Raw genomic sequence first — 14,523 nt, 5'->3', positions numbered from 1 at the left:
TCTTCTTCCTACATATGCCTGCTGCAAGTACGTAAAGACGGAATTAGGAATTTAATAGCGTACGGTGGGCTAAATCTAGGTGCGTCGGTGTGATACATGTTTTACATAATTAAACAAAATTAATTGTGAGTTTAGTGCTCTAAATTAATCTATGTGGAATAATAAGGTGGCTTAGTATTGAATTTACGTAAATAAATTGGTAAAGTAATGCGGTAATTAAACTTTCTGTTTTCCACAAATTAAGACTCCCAGCTACAGTTGAAGGGTAGCCCTAATGCATAGCTCTACTTTTTCATGTACTTTTGTCAAATCTAATTATCCTAATACCACATTTCAAATCTTCAAACTGACTTTCAGCTCAGTTTATTTGGAAATCACATGCAGTCTGTCTAGTGATTCTGATACATCTCCATCCTCTTTTTACTTTAAATTATTGAGCTAAGTACGATATTTGTCTTCTTTTTTCTTCTTTCGTGTGCATTAGGTCTCATATACTTGACTCTCGGGTTCTGTATACTATCGGAATATGTATGTGTATATGTTTCGACTAATGGGGAATGTTTTTCTTATATTAGTCATTATGAGTACGTTAGGGACCCAACTAATTCATTAGTTCGTGCTTTCCGGGAAAACATAACTCGATCAATGTCTATTTTGGAAAGATATCTCACATGAATCCCTTGTATAAAACTTAGCTATAGGTCATCACTTGGGAATAAAGAAAAAATAACGGTGACAGTTGTATCTTGCATGAGATGATATCAAAGTATTAATTATGGCTTTACAATCAATTTATTTCTCAACTTACTTATACGTGGTTTGCCAGTTTGTGTATTCGGTCAATATGTATGTCTACGTATTTGGTCCGTACATGGAAATGTATATATTGAACCTGCCTTGCCAGTGTTATGCATCTTTATAAATAACATAATCACTTGGTGACTAAGGCGTTACTTGTTCCGATTTTGGTTTTTTGTTCTAAAGAATATAGTTCTGTATGGGACACCAAGATGAAACGGAGTCCTGGAAAGCAAGAGGCCACGAAGATAATAGAGAACCAACTGATGATGTGGGATCTCATACTTCATGGCTGGTAATCCTTTGACTTAGCCATGCTCATAGTCTAGGGTTTAAGATCGTTAGGCTATTTACTATATATATGAATACATGAAGTGCAGGAAAAGCATCCATCTGCTTTAGATGGTTTTGAAGACATGATGATGACGAGCATGGCAGCTGCCAAGGGAAAGAAAATCGTCGTCTTGTTGGATTACGACGGTACTCTTTCCCATATCGTACCAGACCCTGATCAAGCTTTCATGACTGAAGCAGTATGTAATACGACCTAATTAATAATACGTACTTCATAATATGCACATACTGGCAAAGTACATACCGATATGAAATTTGACCTAATTCACTGATGAAAATTTGCAGATGCGATCGGCCGTAGATCAAGTTGCTAACTGTTTCCCTACTGCAATCATTTCTGGAAGGCGTCGAGATAAGGTGATCGATCATATTAGTTAATTTGTCAACTAATTATTTAGTTAACCTTATTCTTGTACGTTATCGATATTCTTAATTCTCCTTTTCTCATAAATAGTAATGGTTATTCATGCTGCTAGGTCTATGACTTTGTGAAATTAGACAATCTCTGTTATGCTGGAAGCCACGGCTTGGATATATCGACCCCATCAGCCTCTTCAAAATATAGTAACCATAAGCATCAATCTAGAACCACTGATGGAAAAGTAAGTAGCCGCTAGGTCTAAATTAACTATTATTAATTTCTCCACAGATTATATTTGATTCGAACTATATTTTGAAAAAAAATATATATATATATATATATATATATCTTATAACATCTAATTTTTCAGGGAAATGAATCCGACGTCTTTCGTCCAGCCGTAGATTTTTTGCCCACCATTAAAAAGGTAAACATATTTTTGACTTTTGACATATATATTAAGAATTTTCATTAACTGCATTGATGTTTCGTCATGTATTTATTACTGAAAATAACATGCTGCAGATAAAGAAGGCACTGGAAGAAGAAATAAAGGGTATAGAAGGTGCCATGATAGAAGATAATACATTCTGCATCTCTGTGCACTATCGGTGCGTCAAAGAAGAGGTCAGCACATTTTATAATTTTGATCTTAGTATACTTTGTTAATTATCAAACTGATCCAATTAAGGCTAAAGCAGACTGTATTTATATATGCTCATGCAGAAGGTGGACAATCTTAAAGGGACAGTTGAATCTTTCATGAAAGCTTACGATAACTTTCGCATATCGGAAGGGAAAAAGGTATTGTGACAATTATGTGCATTTGATCGACATGAATGTTTTTCCAGAGAGGCTGTGGATGATTAATCAGAATTGTGTTGATCGAGCAGGTTATGGAAATACGCCCTAAGATCGACTGGGACAAAGGTCGGGCCTTGCAATATTTGCTAGACACACCCGATTTCGGCAGCTCAAGTAATGATGTTATCCCAGTGTTTATAGGAGATGACAAAACTGATGAAGATGCTTTTAAGGTATATGCCTAATTACCTATATAAGATACGTTCTTACACTTAAGGTCATTCAGAGCTGTATTTTATCTTTCGGGAAGGACATATTGGCCTTAAATGATTTGTTGTGGTTTTTCCCAGGCTATTAAGACAATTGGGCGAGGTATTCCCATTGTTGTTTCTTCCACTCCAAAGGAGACCGAAGCTTCCTACTCGTTACGTGATCCAACGGAAGTCATGCGTTTCCTGTTACAACTTGCAAAGTGGATGGAAGAAGGCTCCGTGTAATTAAGTTGCATGAACTCACTGGAAAACTTTTAGGGCTTATGAACACTAATGGCTAACAAAACTTTACTGTTATTGTCTTTGTTTGGTTGAACCAATTTTTGGTTACCTTTTATATATCTTGCAAATCTCATCACTTTGTGTGAGTTAGTAAGTCCTTTTCATATTTAGAATTAGATTCGTTGCTAGATACAACATATTTCCCAGCTCGGATTGAACTTAGTTAGTCCTTTTTATATTGGGATCTTGACCAAATGCCCAAATTTGAGTTAATATGAACTCACTTACTCCAGTAAGAGATTAATGTGCCCACTTACCCAATTTAAGGGCAAAATTACAATTTTATCTTACATTCAATTAATATATTACAAATCTACCATTTTGCCACTGAAACCAAATCTCTCTATCCCCGATCCAAACCCCAGATCCCCCCCCCCCTCTCTCTCTCTCTCTCTCTCTCTCTTCTCCCCTCCAATCTCCCCTTCCCCTTCTAGGAAATTCCGACTGGCGTTAGAGAATCAGATATCGCTGTTTTTCACTATAGAGCTCGATGACTTCCCACAAGCCTCACATGGCGTGTCGCCTTCACAAGGCCAGCTTTTGAAGCTCGTTGGAGATGTCTGCAATGAGGCCACCAGAGATGGCGGCGAGGCTCTGCTGCACTATCACCAGGTTCTTGACATGAGTGACGAGAGTCTTGACAACCCGAGGTCACTTCCGTTCAACTCTGGAAAGGGACTAGGTGTCTTGGCATTGCTTGAGCTGATGATGAATGGCAACCAAATTCCCAAATCCCAAAGAAGGTGGCTGGCTTTCACGTGGGATTGTGGCTAGGTTTCACTATTTCCAGCTGCACCACAACATAGTGCTGTATTGAGTTAATTGACATGAACTTGTAATTTCTTATTCCAAGCTCATGCTTTTTTTTTGTCTTTTTTTTTTTTTATAGTAAAGCTCATGCTTATTAAACTCTCATGTGCAAGCTGATCACTTGAGAGCAATAATATGATTACTGAAGGGTAATAATATGATTATTGGGGGCAATAATATCATTATTAGGAGGCAATAATATGATAATTGTGAGGTAATAATATGATTATTGGGAGGCAATAAAAAAAGTACTTGGAAGCAATAATATGATTATTGGGGGGGAGGGGGGGGGCAATAATATGGTTACTAGGTATTATTAGAGGGCAATAAATTCAGACGCCAGAATCCGGTCACTAGTCTGGTAGCCAAATTCTGGATTCCGGTGACCGGTTGCAGGAGTCCGTCACCGGTCCAGGCTACTGGTCACCAGAGTCGGGCAAGGTCTCCGATGACTTCTCTCACTAAGTGACAAAGAAGGAGAGGGCAAAATTGTCCCAAAAATAAATAAAGGAGAATAAAAAAAAATACTTAATTGGGTATTAGGGAAATAATCTCTTAAAGTGTTTGGGTAAGTGGGCAATCTCTTAGAGTGTTTGGGTAAGTGGGCAATTTTTAAGCTAAAATTGGGTAAATGATCATTTCCCCATTTATATTTGGAGTTAGATTCGTTGCTAGATACAACGTATTTCCCACTAAGTGACAAAGAAGGAGAGGGCAAAATTGTCCCAAAAATAAATAAAGGAGAATAAAAAAAAATACTTAATTGGGTATTAGGGAAATAATCTCTTAAAGTGTTTGGGTAAGTGGGCAATCTCTTAGAGTGTTTGGGTAAGTGGGCAATTTTTAAGCTAAAATTGGGTAAATGATCATTTCCCCATTTATATTTGGAGTTAGATTCGTTGCTAGATACAACGTATTTCCCAGTTCAGATTGAACATGGTTAACCTACGTGATTCACTAATTAGGTCGACACGGTTAAACACTTAAATATTATGTTGAAGATGTTATGCTCCGCATTTTCAAATAGGAATCATGAAAGATGCATGGGTGCTTCACTTTCCATTCCTCTCACCGCTGATACCATCACCCTTCTCCACTCAAATCCCAGTACTACCTTATTTTCTCAATCAAGATTACAGAACCCAATACGTGTTCAAATTAAACCCCACTAACCAAATCTTCAAGACCCAGTTGAAGATCATGTCTCAACCCTCTCAAGTTTTGCCTGCCAATGGTGGCAAAGTTGTAGCTAGGGAGACCCAGGATGAAAGTAGCACAAGGCCAATTAATGTTGATGGGATTGATCAGGGACTGGTTGACAAGATTGTGTATGATGCTCTTGTTTGGAGCTCAATTCATGGCCTTATTGTTGGTGACAGGTCTGTTCAGAGGTCATCAGCAATACCTGGCGTAGGAATGGTACATGCACCATTCGCTTTAATTCCCATGTCGTTTCCAGAAAGTTAGTTGAATCAAGCAAATGAGTTGGCTCCCATATTTAATGAACTTGTTGATCGAGTGAGTTTGGATACGAGATTCTTGCAGGATTCACTGTCCAGAATGAAGAAAGCAGATCCTTTTACATCTAGACTTCTAGATACTCATGCCAAGATGCTAGAGAATAACAAGAAAGAGGAGATACGCTTGGGTTTGCATCGCTCAGATTATATGCTTGATGAACAATCTAAATTACTCCTTCAGACATAGATGGACACAATTTCATCTTCATTTGCAGGGCTCAGTGGCCTTGTCTGCCAACTTCATAGGAGCTTACTTGGTAACTATGGAGAATTTCTTGGATTAGATCCCAAAAGGATTCCTAATTAATAATGCTGCAATCAGTCAATTTTCAGCGGCTTTGGCTAGAACTTGGACTAAATACAACAACCCTAGGGCCGCAATTCTATTTGTCGTTCAGGCTGAAGAACGCAACATGTATGACCAACATTGGCTCTCTACTTCATTGAAGCAAAAATATAACATATCAACTCTTCGAAAAACTTTGGCTGAAATTGACGCTGAGGCGGAGTTTCTACCCGATGGAACATTTGTTGTTGGCGGCCAAGTAATTGGAATAGTTTATTTCCGAGCTGGGTATACCCCAAATGATTATTCTTCTGAATCATAGTGGAGAGCTAGGTTACTTATGGAGCAATCATCCGCCATCAAGTGTCCATCAATATCTTATCATCTAGTTGGAACAAAAAAAATTCAACAAGAACTTGCTAAGCCTAATGTTCTCGAGAGGTTCCTTGATGATAAAGAAGACATTGCAAGATTGCGGAAATGCTTTGCAAGATTGTGGAGTTTGGACGACTCAGAAATTGTTAGAAAAAGCAATGGAAAAGCCAGAGTTATTTGTCATGAAGCCCCAAAGAGAAGGCGGAGGGAACAATATCTATGACAATGATGTGAGGGAAACCCTCCTTAAAATATTGCGTAGAAAGGGTCAGAAGCTGACGCTGCTTATATCTTGATGCAGAGGTTATTCCCTCATGTTTCTCACACATTCTTGATGCGAGAGGGAATTTGTTATAAAGACGATACTATATCTGAGCTTGGAGTATATGTTGTCTACTTGAGGAACAACAAGAAAGTGATTTTGAATGACCAGTGTGGCTACCTAATGTGAACCAAGGTTTCATCATCAGATGAAGGTGGAGTTGCAGTTTTAGATAGTCTATATTTAACTTGAAGAAGCCTGCTTCCTATTGCCTAACTGGGTTTATCAATAGAGCTAAACAGTTTATGATTGATCTTTTATTAAAACATTTTCTCCTTTTTCTAAAAATTTTCTCCGGAATCTCCCGCATCCCTCTGATTGTATTTGCAGTTGAGGAAACTGAAGATAATCTCTCGTGCATAACCATTTTAGAACCAAATGCACAATTTCTTCTAGAAGTTGTGTTGACCACTTACGGCTCCTAGTTAAGATCGAATTTTCTTTGTAACCCTTCTTTCTATATTCATTCTTTGGCACTTTTTTTTTTTTGAATTCTCCACATATTGCATATATATGAAGAAGCCTATTTATCACTGAGAAAAAAAAATTAGCTAGGGCACGAACAAGACTCTTTTAGTTTGGTTCTAAATACATTTCACTTGAACTGGCAAAGTCAAGCTTGTAACCCATCCCTAATAGATCATTAAGTATGCCTTGCTCTATGCAACTACAAAGTCATAGGAGCCAAATGTTAAATGGTCCCGGATAATCCGACGTTTCTTGACCTCACAAATTGTGGAAAGAAGTCCCTAAATCATATGCAGTAATGCATCCATCCTCATTCAACCAATGATGTAATCCCAATGTTTATAGGAGATGACAAAACTCAAGAAGATGCTTTCAAGTTATACATATAAGAGAGGTTCTTAGGGTATTTCCAACATACTAGCTAATTTTAAAAATACAGAAACACGTTCCACGTGCTATTCCTATAAAAAAAATATAAAAAAAACATTCAAAGCAGCTGGCAATCTTCTTAATGTCTTGAATGATTGCCTTAAGTCTCCAAGGACTACTAAATTTGTCTTGGATGCATTCAATGATTATGGAGTCTCCTTCCACCATGATTTTCTTGATGTTCTTCTTTTTTGCTTTAACTAGTTCTTCTATTAGAGAAAGTGCTTCAATAGTTAGAACAAAGGTTTTTCCAACACAATTGGCACCTGTCGCAAAAGGAATGCCATGTTGATCTTTGGTAATGAAGCCAATTGCTGAATACATTGCTTGATTCACCGAACCATTAAAATTGGATTTTGTGACTATCAGATGGTTGAGGATGCCATTTAATGATGGCATGTTGGTTTTTTTGTTTTTTTGTTTTTCCCCCACAATATGAGGTGTGACTCATGTATATATTCCAATAGGTAGAGGCAACATGAACTACACTAAGAGGATTGAGTGTAGTATTCTTAAAAATAGATTCATTTATGCCTTTTCCAAATTTATCAACATAACATGAGTATTTTGGCGAATAAACCTTGATCATATGGTCTATTGATAAACAAATTCTTGAGATTTGTGATAATACCAGCATTCCAATCCGTGGTTTTAGTTATACCTACAAATCTCCAAATAGCCATAGTAACATCACAATGGCCAAAAATATGATCCGCAGTTTCATTGTCATTTTGAATAAGGGGCAATTGGGCAAGTATTATCATTTAGTAAGCTAAATCAAGTTAATTTAATCACGGTTCTCTCCAAAACCATAGGTAGGCGGCGGGTTTCCAAGTGATCGATCTCCCTTGTCCGGTGGTGGCCCAGGCATAGGCTCGCCTATGCTGCTGTGTTTGCTGCTGGACGGGGATTGATGCTAGCATTCGGGGGATCTGGAGGGGTGGTGCTCAGAGTTTCTTGCAGGTGCGGTTTTTGGCTTCATATTTCATGTGGATATCTCTGGGATGTGATGCCATGCGATGCAGGATCGAAGGTCCTCGTTTTGATGCTCCAGGGTCGAAGGCGATGCGGGGTGACAAGGATCTGAGGTGCTAGATCGGTGCAGGTTGGGGTGATAAGGGTTGTGGGGGCTGTTTTCGTGGGTTTTGGTCACGGCGGCGTGGGTCGATGTCACTTGCACGGGAACAGAAACGTTGGTTCATCATCCGCTGGAGGTGGCAGCTGGTTCTGGGCCAAGCCAGACCTCATGGCCTTGGGCGGGCTTTCTCTTGAGTTGCTCTTGGACTGAAATATTTTGGGCTAGGGTTTTTACCCTCAACCCAATTCTATGTTTTTTAATTTTGTCTAAATTACAATAATTCCTTGTCTTAGGAAACAGTTTAGGCCTGCTTTTTTAGTCGGATTTAGTCTATATTGCTATGGTTTCTTCTTACACCAAGTTAATGAATCTTCTGGAGTACCACAATTGAGTGCATTGACGAAGGGAGATTCAAAATAGTTTTCTTAATGTACGCTGAGAGTTGTAGTTGTGTACGCTCGTAAAATTCAAATGAGCATCATTGTACTAGTGGATGGTACCCGTATTCCCTTACCTGCTTGGCCACTGATTTAGGGTACAAGCATATAGGGCTTATTTGTATGTGCCGTTCTGGCTTTGAGATTCAATGAAATCTCTATTACTCTATCAAAAAAAAAAAGTTAATTTAATCACTAGTTTTAAGTCTTCATCTTATAAGCAACCAACTAAAAATTTTGACCTTGGGAGGTGTATTAAGCCTCCACATTTTCCTTAACAAATCAGCATTATGATAATTAGCTTGATCATTTCCTTGTAACTAAGTGGCAGTTTTTATAAAAAGACAACCATTTAAGTCGGGCCCCAAAACTTCATCTTCCTGATCATAAAAAGGAGAATGGGGATAGTAGTAAGGAGAGTAAAATCCACACTCTAATTTGTAATCTACACTCCATAGTTCTTTTTTTAGTCCAAATTCTCATAAAAAGATAAAATTTAAATCGCCAAAAGGAATGTGGATTGTAAATGGGGAGTCGAGATTTCACTTCCCTACTAGTAATTGCCAAAACAAAAACAAAAAAAAGGTTGGCAGGCTTAGCATCTAATTTATTTGGGCCGTTTCAAATACCAGGCTTATTTGGGCCCAACAACAAACTTCCATACCCGGTTAATTTCTTCTGCTGAGCTCCGCCTTCAGTTCAATAATCAATAACCAATTCTGGTTTTGCTCTCTTTGTAAAACGAAGCGACTCCTTTCACAATGATGAAGACGTCATCGATGACGGAGCTCGATGACGAAACGGTGCGCAGCATGGCCATCGGCGCCGTCTTCTCGGACTTCGTAAGCTTCAGTTTGCTCTTCTAGTTTCTTATTCCGGCAAAATCGATCCATATTATTTCAACTACTGTGAATTTAGGTCTTGATTTTGAGCCTAGGGCCAGAGTTTAGTTTTACTGTGATTGTTCATATATGAATGCGCAATTTGAGAAATTGATTAATATGTTTTTAATTGAAGTAAGAGGTTTAGCAATGGAGAAGTTTGATTATTCAGTGATTGTAGTAAACTGTAAGTATAGGTTTTTTGACAATGAGGTGAAATTTGCAGGGTGGGAAGATAAACTCACTCGATTTTCATCGAAAGGAAGATTTACTTGTTACTGCCAGTGAGGATGACTCTGTGCGACTCTATGACATTGCAACTGCCAAGTGAGTTCACTCTTACCAGATAGAAGTAACTAACTGTTTGTATTTGCAAGGATTCGACTATTTACTGTGTACACATTGATACTCATATTGACGGTTTCGCTTTAGTAAGTGTGAAGTTGTTGTGAAATTGGATAATGTTGTTGTTAGTTGAGGGGGCAATGTTGTCTAATTTGAAGTTGAATGTTGGTCGGCTTTGAGCGTTAGTGGTCTAAGTGGAAGAGAATGCGGTTTCTAAGTTTTTTTTTCTCCGCGCTTTTGCCTGGTTTGTAACTTTGTGGTGGTGATACTTTGTTGATTTTAAGACATTTGAAGGTGTCTTTGTGTATTGATTATTGACCAACTGATTGCACTTGTTAGTGCTTGTGCACTTTCAAGTTTGATCCTCAGTATGAAATTTACTATGTTCTGTGGGTGTAGCTTACATAAACCAGTGAATGGAAACTGTATCGATGTCTTTACATTACTTGTATAAAAACTTTTCTTCATGTATTTCAGGTTGCTAAAGACCACATATCATAAGAAACATGGAGCAGATCGCATATGCTTTACTCATCACCCAAGCTCTGTGATATGCTCTTCAAGATACAACTTGGATTCTACTGGAGGTAAGTTTTTATAACGTGCCATTGATTATTTACACCTTTTACCATCAATATATAAAAGCAATGATGCCCAACTATTTCTCTGGCAGAATCACTGCGGTATTTGTCCATGTATGATAATAGATGCCTTCGCTACTTCAAAGGGCATAAAGAGAGGTAGATCCTATTACTTTTGGTTACTGTCACAATAAGGAGATAATGTGATTTGAACACTTATTTACTTGTTAATTCTTCATAAAATGCTTATTTAAAGCTGTAGGATCTGTAGGTTTTGCTGAAAATCACTAAAATAGCTTTTAGGTTCTGAGTTTACAATAATGTATTGTCTCCCACCATCATTTCTTCTTTATATTGTCCATATTTTTATCTTGCAAGGAGGTTTACTCATTATTTCTGTAAACTGCTGCTGTAGAATTGTTTCCCTCTGTATGTCTCCTATCAACGATAGCTTCATGTCTGGTTCATTGGATCACAGTGTCCGAATATGGGATCTTCGTGTAAATACATGCCAGGTAGGTTTCTGGTTAAAACATTTTGATTGTAGGTTGAATAAAGAGTAACCAGAGAACTCGATCCACGGTATTCTAAAAACAATATTGTAATTTATACTTACAGGGAATTTTACATCTACGTGGTAGACCTACTGTGGCCTATGACCAACAAGGTCTTGTTTTCGCTGTAGCTATGGAAGGGGGTGCTATCAAGTTGTTTGATTCACGCTCCTATGACAAGGTTATAACCTAATCAAGTACTAATTTGCAGTATATGTGTATCTTCATTTTTCTTTTTCTTGTTTCATAGTATGAATTTAACCAAAGTTTTTCTAATTAGGGCCCATTTGATACGTTTTTAGTTGGTGGAGATACAGCTGAAGTTTGCGATATCAAATTTAGCAGTGATGGCAAATCAATGCTCCTGACCACCACGAACAATAATATCTATGTTCTTGATGCCTATGCAGGAGAGAAGGTCTACTTTCTTGTTTAGGTTATTTTGTATTTACTATTTGGGTGCATCCTTGCATTATTATCCTTGAATAGGTTGAACAAAATAGTGCGCGCGCGCGCACACACTCTTATGAAAAGCCTCTCTGCTATATATTCATTTGAAGTTTAGTGGTTTTAAATTGATCATATGTATAACAGTTTGGAACTTTTCCTTCTGCAGCGATGTGGTTACAGCATGGAACCATCTCCAAATACGAGTATAGAGGCAACATTTACCCCAGATGGCCAGTATGTGTTATCAGGTATACGTCTTTACACTGGCTGATATATTATATATGTACATATGTATGTATTCTAAATGTCTTTTTCTTCCATCTTCGCAAGGCTCTGGAGATGGAAATTTGCATGCTTGGAGCATTAACAGGCGGAATGAGGTATCAATTTCTTTAAACACTACTTATGATGGGTTTTGGATGCTATGTCATAAATCAGGATGACTATTTGCTTATCCTTTCTGATTTTGTGCATGAGCGGGGCTTGCTATCCTGCAAAATGTCCTTCTGACTGTCCCTATTGCCTGTCCCTGCTTCTGTCACCCTCTCTCTCTCTCTTCCCGTTTTAACATAAAAAAGCATCCTGATTGCTCCGTTTGCTACCTGTCTCCGATGTGATACATCCATTTACTAAGTTTTTCAGTTGTTTTACCTAGTTTGCACACTAGTGTTGGAATCTTTCCGCAAACCCTTTCTGGGCAGAATCATGCTAGTTGTATGTGCTTAAAAACAGAGCCAACATGCTCAAATCCAATCATTTATATCTCCATTTGTATAGGTCGCAAGCTGGAACAGTCATATTGGAGTCCCATCATGTTTGAAGTGGGCTCCTCGCAGAGCTATGTTTGCTGCTGCGTCGACTGTTCTCACCTTTTGGATACCAAATGATTCAAACGCTGATCCCACTGTTATGGACACTGAGCTTACTGCCGGTGCTGAATCGCAACATCCTTCTCAATGAAGTAGATTATCTGCTTCCTGCCTGTGGATATGGATGGTTGTTTTGTATTGTTTTGTTGTGCTTTTATATATACATCTTGTAGCGATATCAATACTGCATTCAAGAAGACGCTCAGGGTTGGTTTGTTTCGTTTTGCTTTTTATTTATATGTACTAGTGTACCAAGGTTAAAATTAGGATACATTCAATAGAAATATCGAAGATACATTGGTATATTGGTTTATCTGCAGTTGTGTAGGTACTGAATATTTGCTCATTACTGGAAAATAGCTATCCACACCTCATTTTTTCATTATTAATATTTTGTGTTTGTGGTCAGTTGACTCTTTGTGAATTGGGTTTGTTGAGAGAGGAAAAGATTGTGAACCAAATTCATTACATTAAAGACATAAGCAGTAAACACATTTAAACACAAGTGTGAAAAACAGGAAGTGCCACATACAGGTAGCAGTGACCCAAATTTATCTACCTCCCTAATTCCTGACCAAATTCTGAAAACACAGTAGAACTAGGAGCATCTATGAAAACCAACATCCACACATTTTATTTCCCTTCCATTTCTCATAATACTCTCAAGTCTTCCTTCAACGGCTCTCAAGAGCTCCGGTTGTCCTCTTCGTTTCCTGCGCCTTATGCTGGATGTCCTGACCCACCTCCTTCGTCTTCTGTCCAAAATACTCCCCCATATCTGCCATGCGCCTCTTGGCCGAGTCCAGCTGCTCCGGCACTCCCCCAGTTGCCCGACGGAGGTAGTTTGTGACCCAAGACAGTGACGAGAGTCCAGTGAGCCCAAAAGCCCCCGATGTGATGAACGCCGTGACGGCAAGGCCTATAGCAATGGCAGCCGGAACAAGAACCGGGCTGAAGATAAGGAAGAGCGGTGTCGCACAAAGAAGCCCGATGATGGTGGCCATGAGTGTGAGTCCAGCCAAACCAAGCAGGGTTCCACCGACCGGAAGGAGAGTCACCACGGCGAGGATCTTTCCGGTCGATGGACCACGCTGTTGTTGCTGAACCTGCATGCCCTTGTAGTCTCCGACCTGGTCAAATCGTGACTGTGCCGGGCGGACTTGGATCTGGTGTGGCTGAGGACGGTCGGCCATTACTGAAATGCTTAATTAGCTTTATCAGTAGTGTAAGGATAGTGATTGAGATCAGAGAGGTAGAGGCGGTCATATTTTATAGAAGATTCAAGGGTTAGAGGTGGTGACACATAGTGGGGAGGAGGGTGAGTTGGGGCTGTGCATGAGGAACAAGTTTCAGGGTAGTGTTTTGGGAACTCAACCCTAACACGGTGAGAAGCGTTTAAAGCTGTGAAAATGAGGTGGCTTCATGTCGAAGAGACTCTGCTGCCACATTTTGCATGCCGTTCTGATCACATTGTTTGCTTGTCGTCTCCTTGTTAAACGGGGGTTTTGCTCGACTTGTCGTTGTGTGTGATCATCATCGTCCTGACTCGAAACTTCTCATTAGGTCATAAATCATATCGTGCATGTGTAATTTTCTGCATATTGCATCATAATATTGCGTAGTGTAACAATTTAGAGACTGTTTTGACCTCATGGTCAATTGATGTCAAAGTCCCTCATGAGGAATCAGACTTGCTTCATGTCGAGTTGTTTATATGGTGCAAAAATAGAAAATTTTATTTCAGTTGAACAGATACCAAATCAAACAATATATTACAAGAAAAGTTCGTGAAATTTAAATATGCCAAAACCAAGTTATCTCATTTAAGATCGCTTTGATTAAGCGGTTGATTTTGGTTTTGGTCGCAGTGCCAGAAATGGCGATCCGAGCAAGTTGGTTCAGTGGTCGGCTTCATCCAATATATAAACGAAAGCATTTTATATTTATAACTAATATTGCGTGCCTTATACATGTAGTATTTTTTATTTTTAAGTATTACCGGCCGAAAATAGAACTCCCAAATATGATGTTATCAGTATCAATCTGCATTTATCTAATAACAAGTTCGGATCAAAATTAGATTCATTGCCATATATAATTCTTACATATTACTCTCTTTTTAGAAGAGAAACAAAATAATTTAGATTTCATTCACCCATACAAGAGTGAGAAACCACATGAAGTCCCGCATCAAGCCATGAACTAGTTCTCTATTTCCGAACTGTAAACTTCTTATGTATAATTAAC

The 14,523-nt window shown here is 38.6% G+C and overlaps 3 protein-coding genes and 1 pseudogene across 3 annotated transcripts; 3 read left to right on the top strand and 1 right to left on the bottom strand.

The window, feature by feature from the left end:
• Window positions 1-968: 968 nt before the first annotated feature.
• LOC112185291 (probable trehalose-phosphate phosphatase 3) lies at window positions 969-2,852 on the top strand. Its single transcript, XM_024323533.2, has 9 exons — window positions 969-1,093; window positions 1,179-1,331; window positions 1,438-1,509; window positions 1,629-1,754; window positions 1,884-1,940; window positions 2,039-2,140; window positions 2,240-2,317; window positions 2,407-2,550; window positions 2,668-2,852. Exons 1-9 carry the CDS (start codon window positions 998-1,000, stop codon window positions 2,812-2,814), a joined length of 975 nt encoding a protein of 324 aa, XP_024179301.2. The 5' UTR covers window positions 969-997; the 3' UTR covers window positions 2,815-2,852.
• Window positions 2,853-4,713: 1,861 nt separating this feature from the next.
• On the top strand, window positions 4,714-6,376 carry LOC112185290 (annotated as a pseudogene).
• A 2,868-nt stretch (window positions 6,377-9,244) lies between these two features.
• LOC112190463 (protein ANTHESIS POMOTING FACTOR 1) lies at window positions 9,245-12,658 on the top strand. Its single transcript, XM_024329891.2, has 10 exons — window positions 9,245-9,438; window positions 9,704-9,804; window positions 10,300-10,409; window positions 10,496-10,562; window positions 10,819-10,918; window positions 11,022-11,138; window positions 11,238-11,375; window positions 11,574-11,655; window positions 11,738-11,787; window positions 12,185-12,658. Exons 1-10 carry the CDS (start codon window positions 9,358-9,360, stop codon window positions 12,365-12,367), a joined length of 1,029 nt encoding a protein of 342 aa, XP_024185659.1. The 5' UTR covers window positions 9,245-9,357; the 3' UTR covers window positions 12,368-12,658.
• Window positions 12,659-12,728: 70 nt separating this feature from the next.
• On the bottom strand, window positions 12,729-13,897 carry LOC112190464 (oleosin Ara h 10.0102). The gene has a single exon (XM_024329892.2). The coding sequence runs from the start codon at window positions 13,467-13,469 to the stop codon at window positions 12,951-12,953; it is 519 nt and encodes a 172-aa protein (XP_024185660.1). The 5' UTR covers window positions 13,470-13,897; the 3' UTR covers window positions 12,729-12,950.
• Between the last annotated feature and the right edge of the window lie 626 nt (window positions 13,898-14,523).

Source organism: Rosa chinensis, chromosome 2, assembly GCF_002994745.2.
Source record: "Rosa chinensis cultivar Old Blush chromosome 2, RchiOBHm-V2, whole genome shotgun sequence".
Classification (NCBI taxonomy): domain Eukaryota; kingdom Viridiplantae; phylum Streptophyta; class Magnoliopsida; order Rosales; family Rosaceae; genus Rosa; species Rosa chinensis.
The sequence above is the reverse complement of the archived record's forward strand: the minus strand, read 5'-3'. Positions and strand labels throughout refer to the sequence as shown.

What these genes read in the sequence shown, in the direction of transcription:
- LOC112185291 (XM_024323533.2), top strand. Translation starts at nt 998, where the DNA reads ATGGGACACCAAGATGAAACGGAGTCCTGGAAAGCAAGAGGCCACGAA. An exon ending in ATCGGTGCGTCAAAGAAGAG is followed by an intron (nt 2,141 to 2,239) that starts GTCAGCACATTT and finishes ATGCTCATGCAG; the next exon opens with AAGGTGGACAATCTTAAAGG. An exon ending in GCATATCGGAAGGGAAAAAG is followed by an intron (nt 2,318 to 2,406) that starts GTATTGTGACAA and finishes TTGATCGAGCAG; the next exon opens with GTTATGGAAATACGCCCTAA.
- LOC112190463 (XM_024329891.2), top strand. Translation starts at nt 9,358, where the DNA reads ATGATGAAGACGTCATCGATGACGGAGCTCGATGACGAAACGGTGCGC. An exon ending in CAACTTGGATTCTACTGGAG is followed by an intron (nt 10,410 to 10,495) that starts GTAAGTTTTTAT and finishes TTTCTCTGGCAG; the next exon opens with AATCACTGCGGTATTTGTCC. An exon ending in GCATTAACAGGCGGAATGAG is followed by an intron (nt 11,788 to 12,184) that starts GTATCAATTTCT and finishes CCATTTGTATAG; the next exon opens with GTCGCAAGCTGGAACAGTCA.
- LOC112190464 (XM_024329892.2), bottom strand. Translation starts at nt 13,469, where the DNA reads ATGGCCGACCGTCCTCAGCCACACCAGATCCAAGTCCGCCCGGCACAG.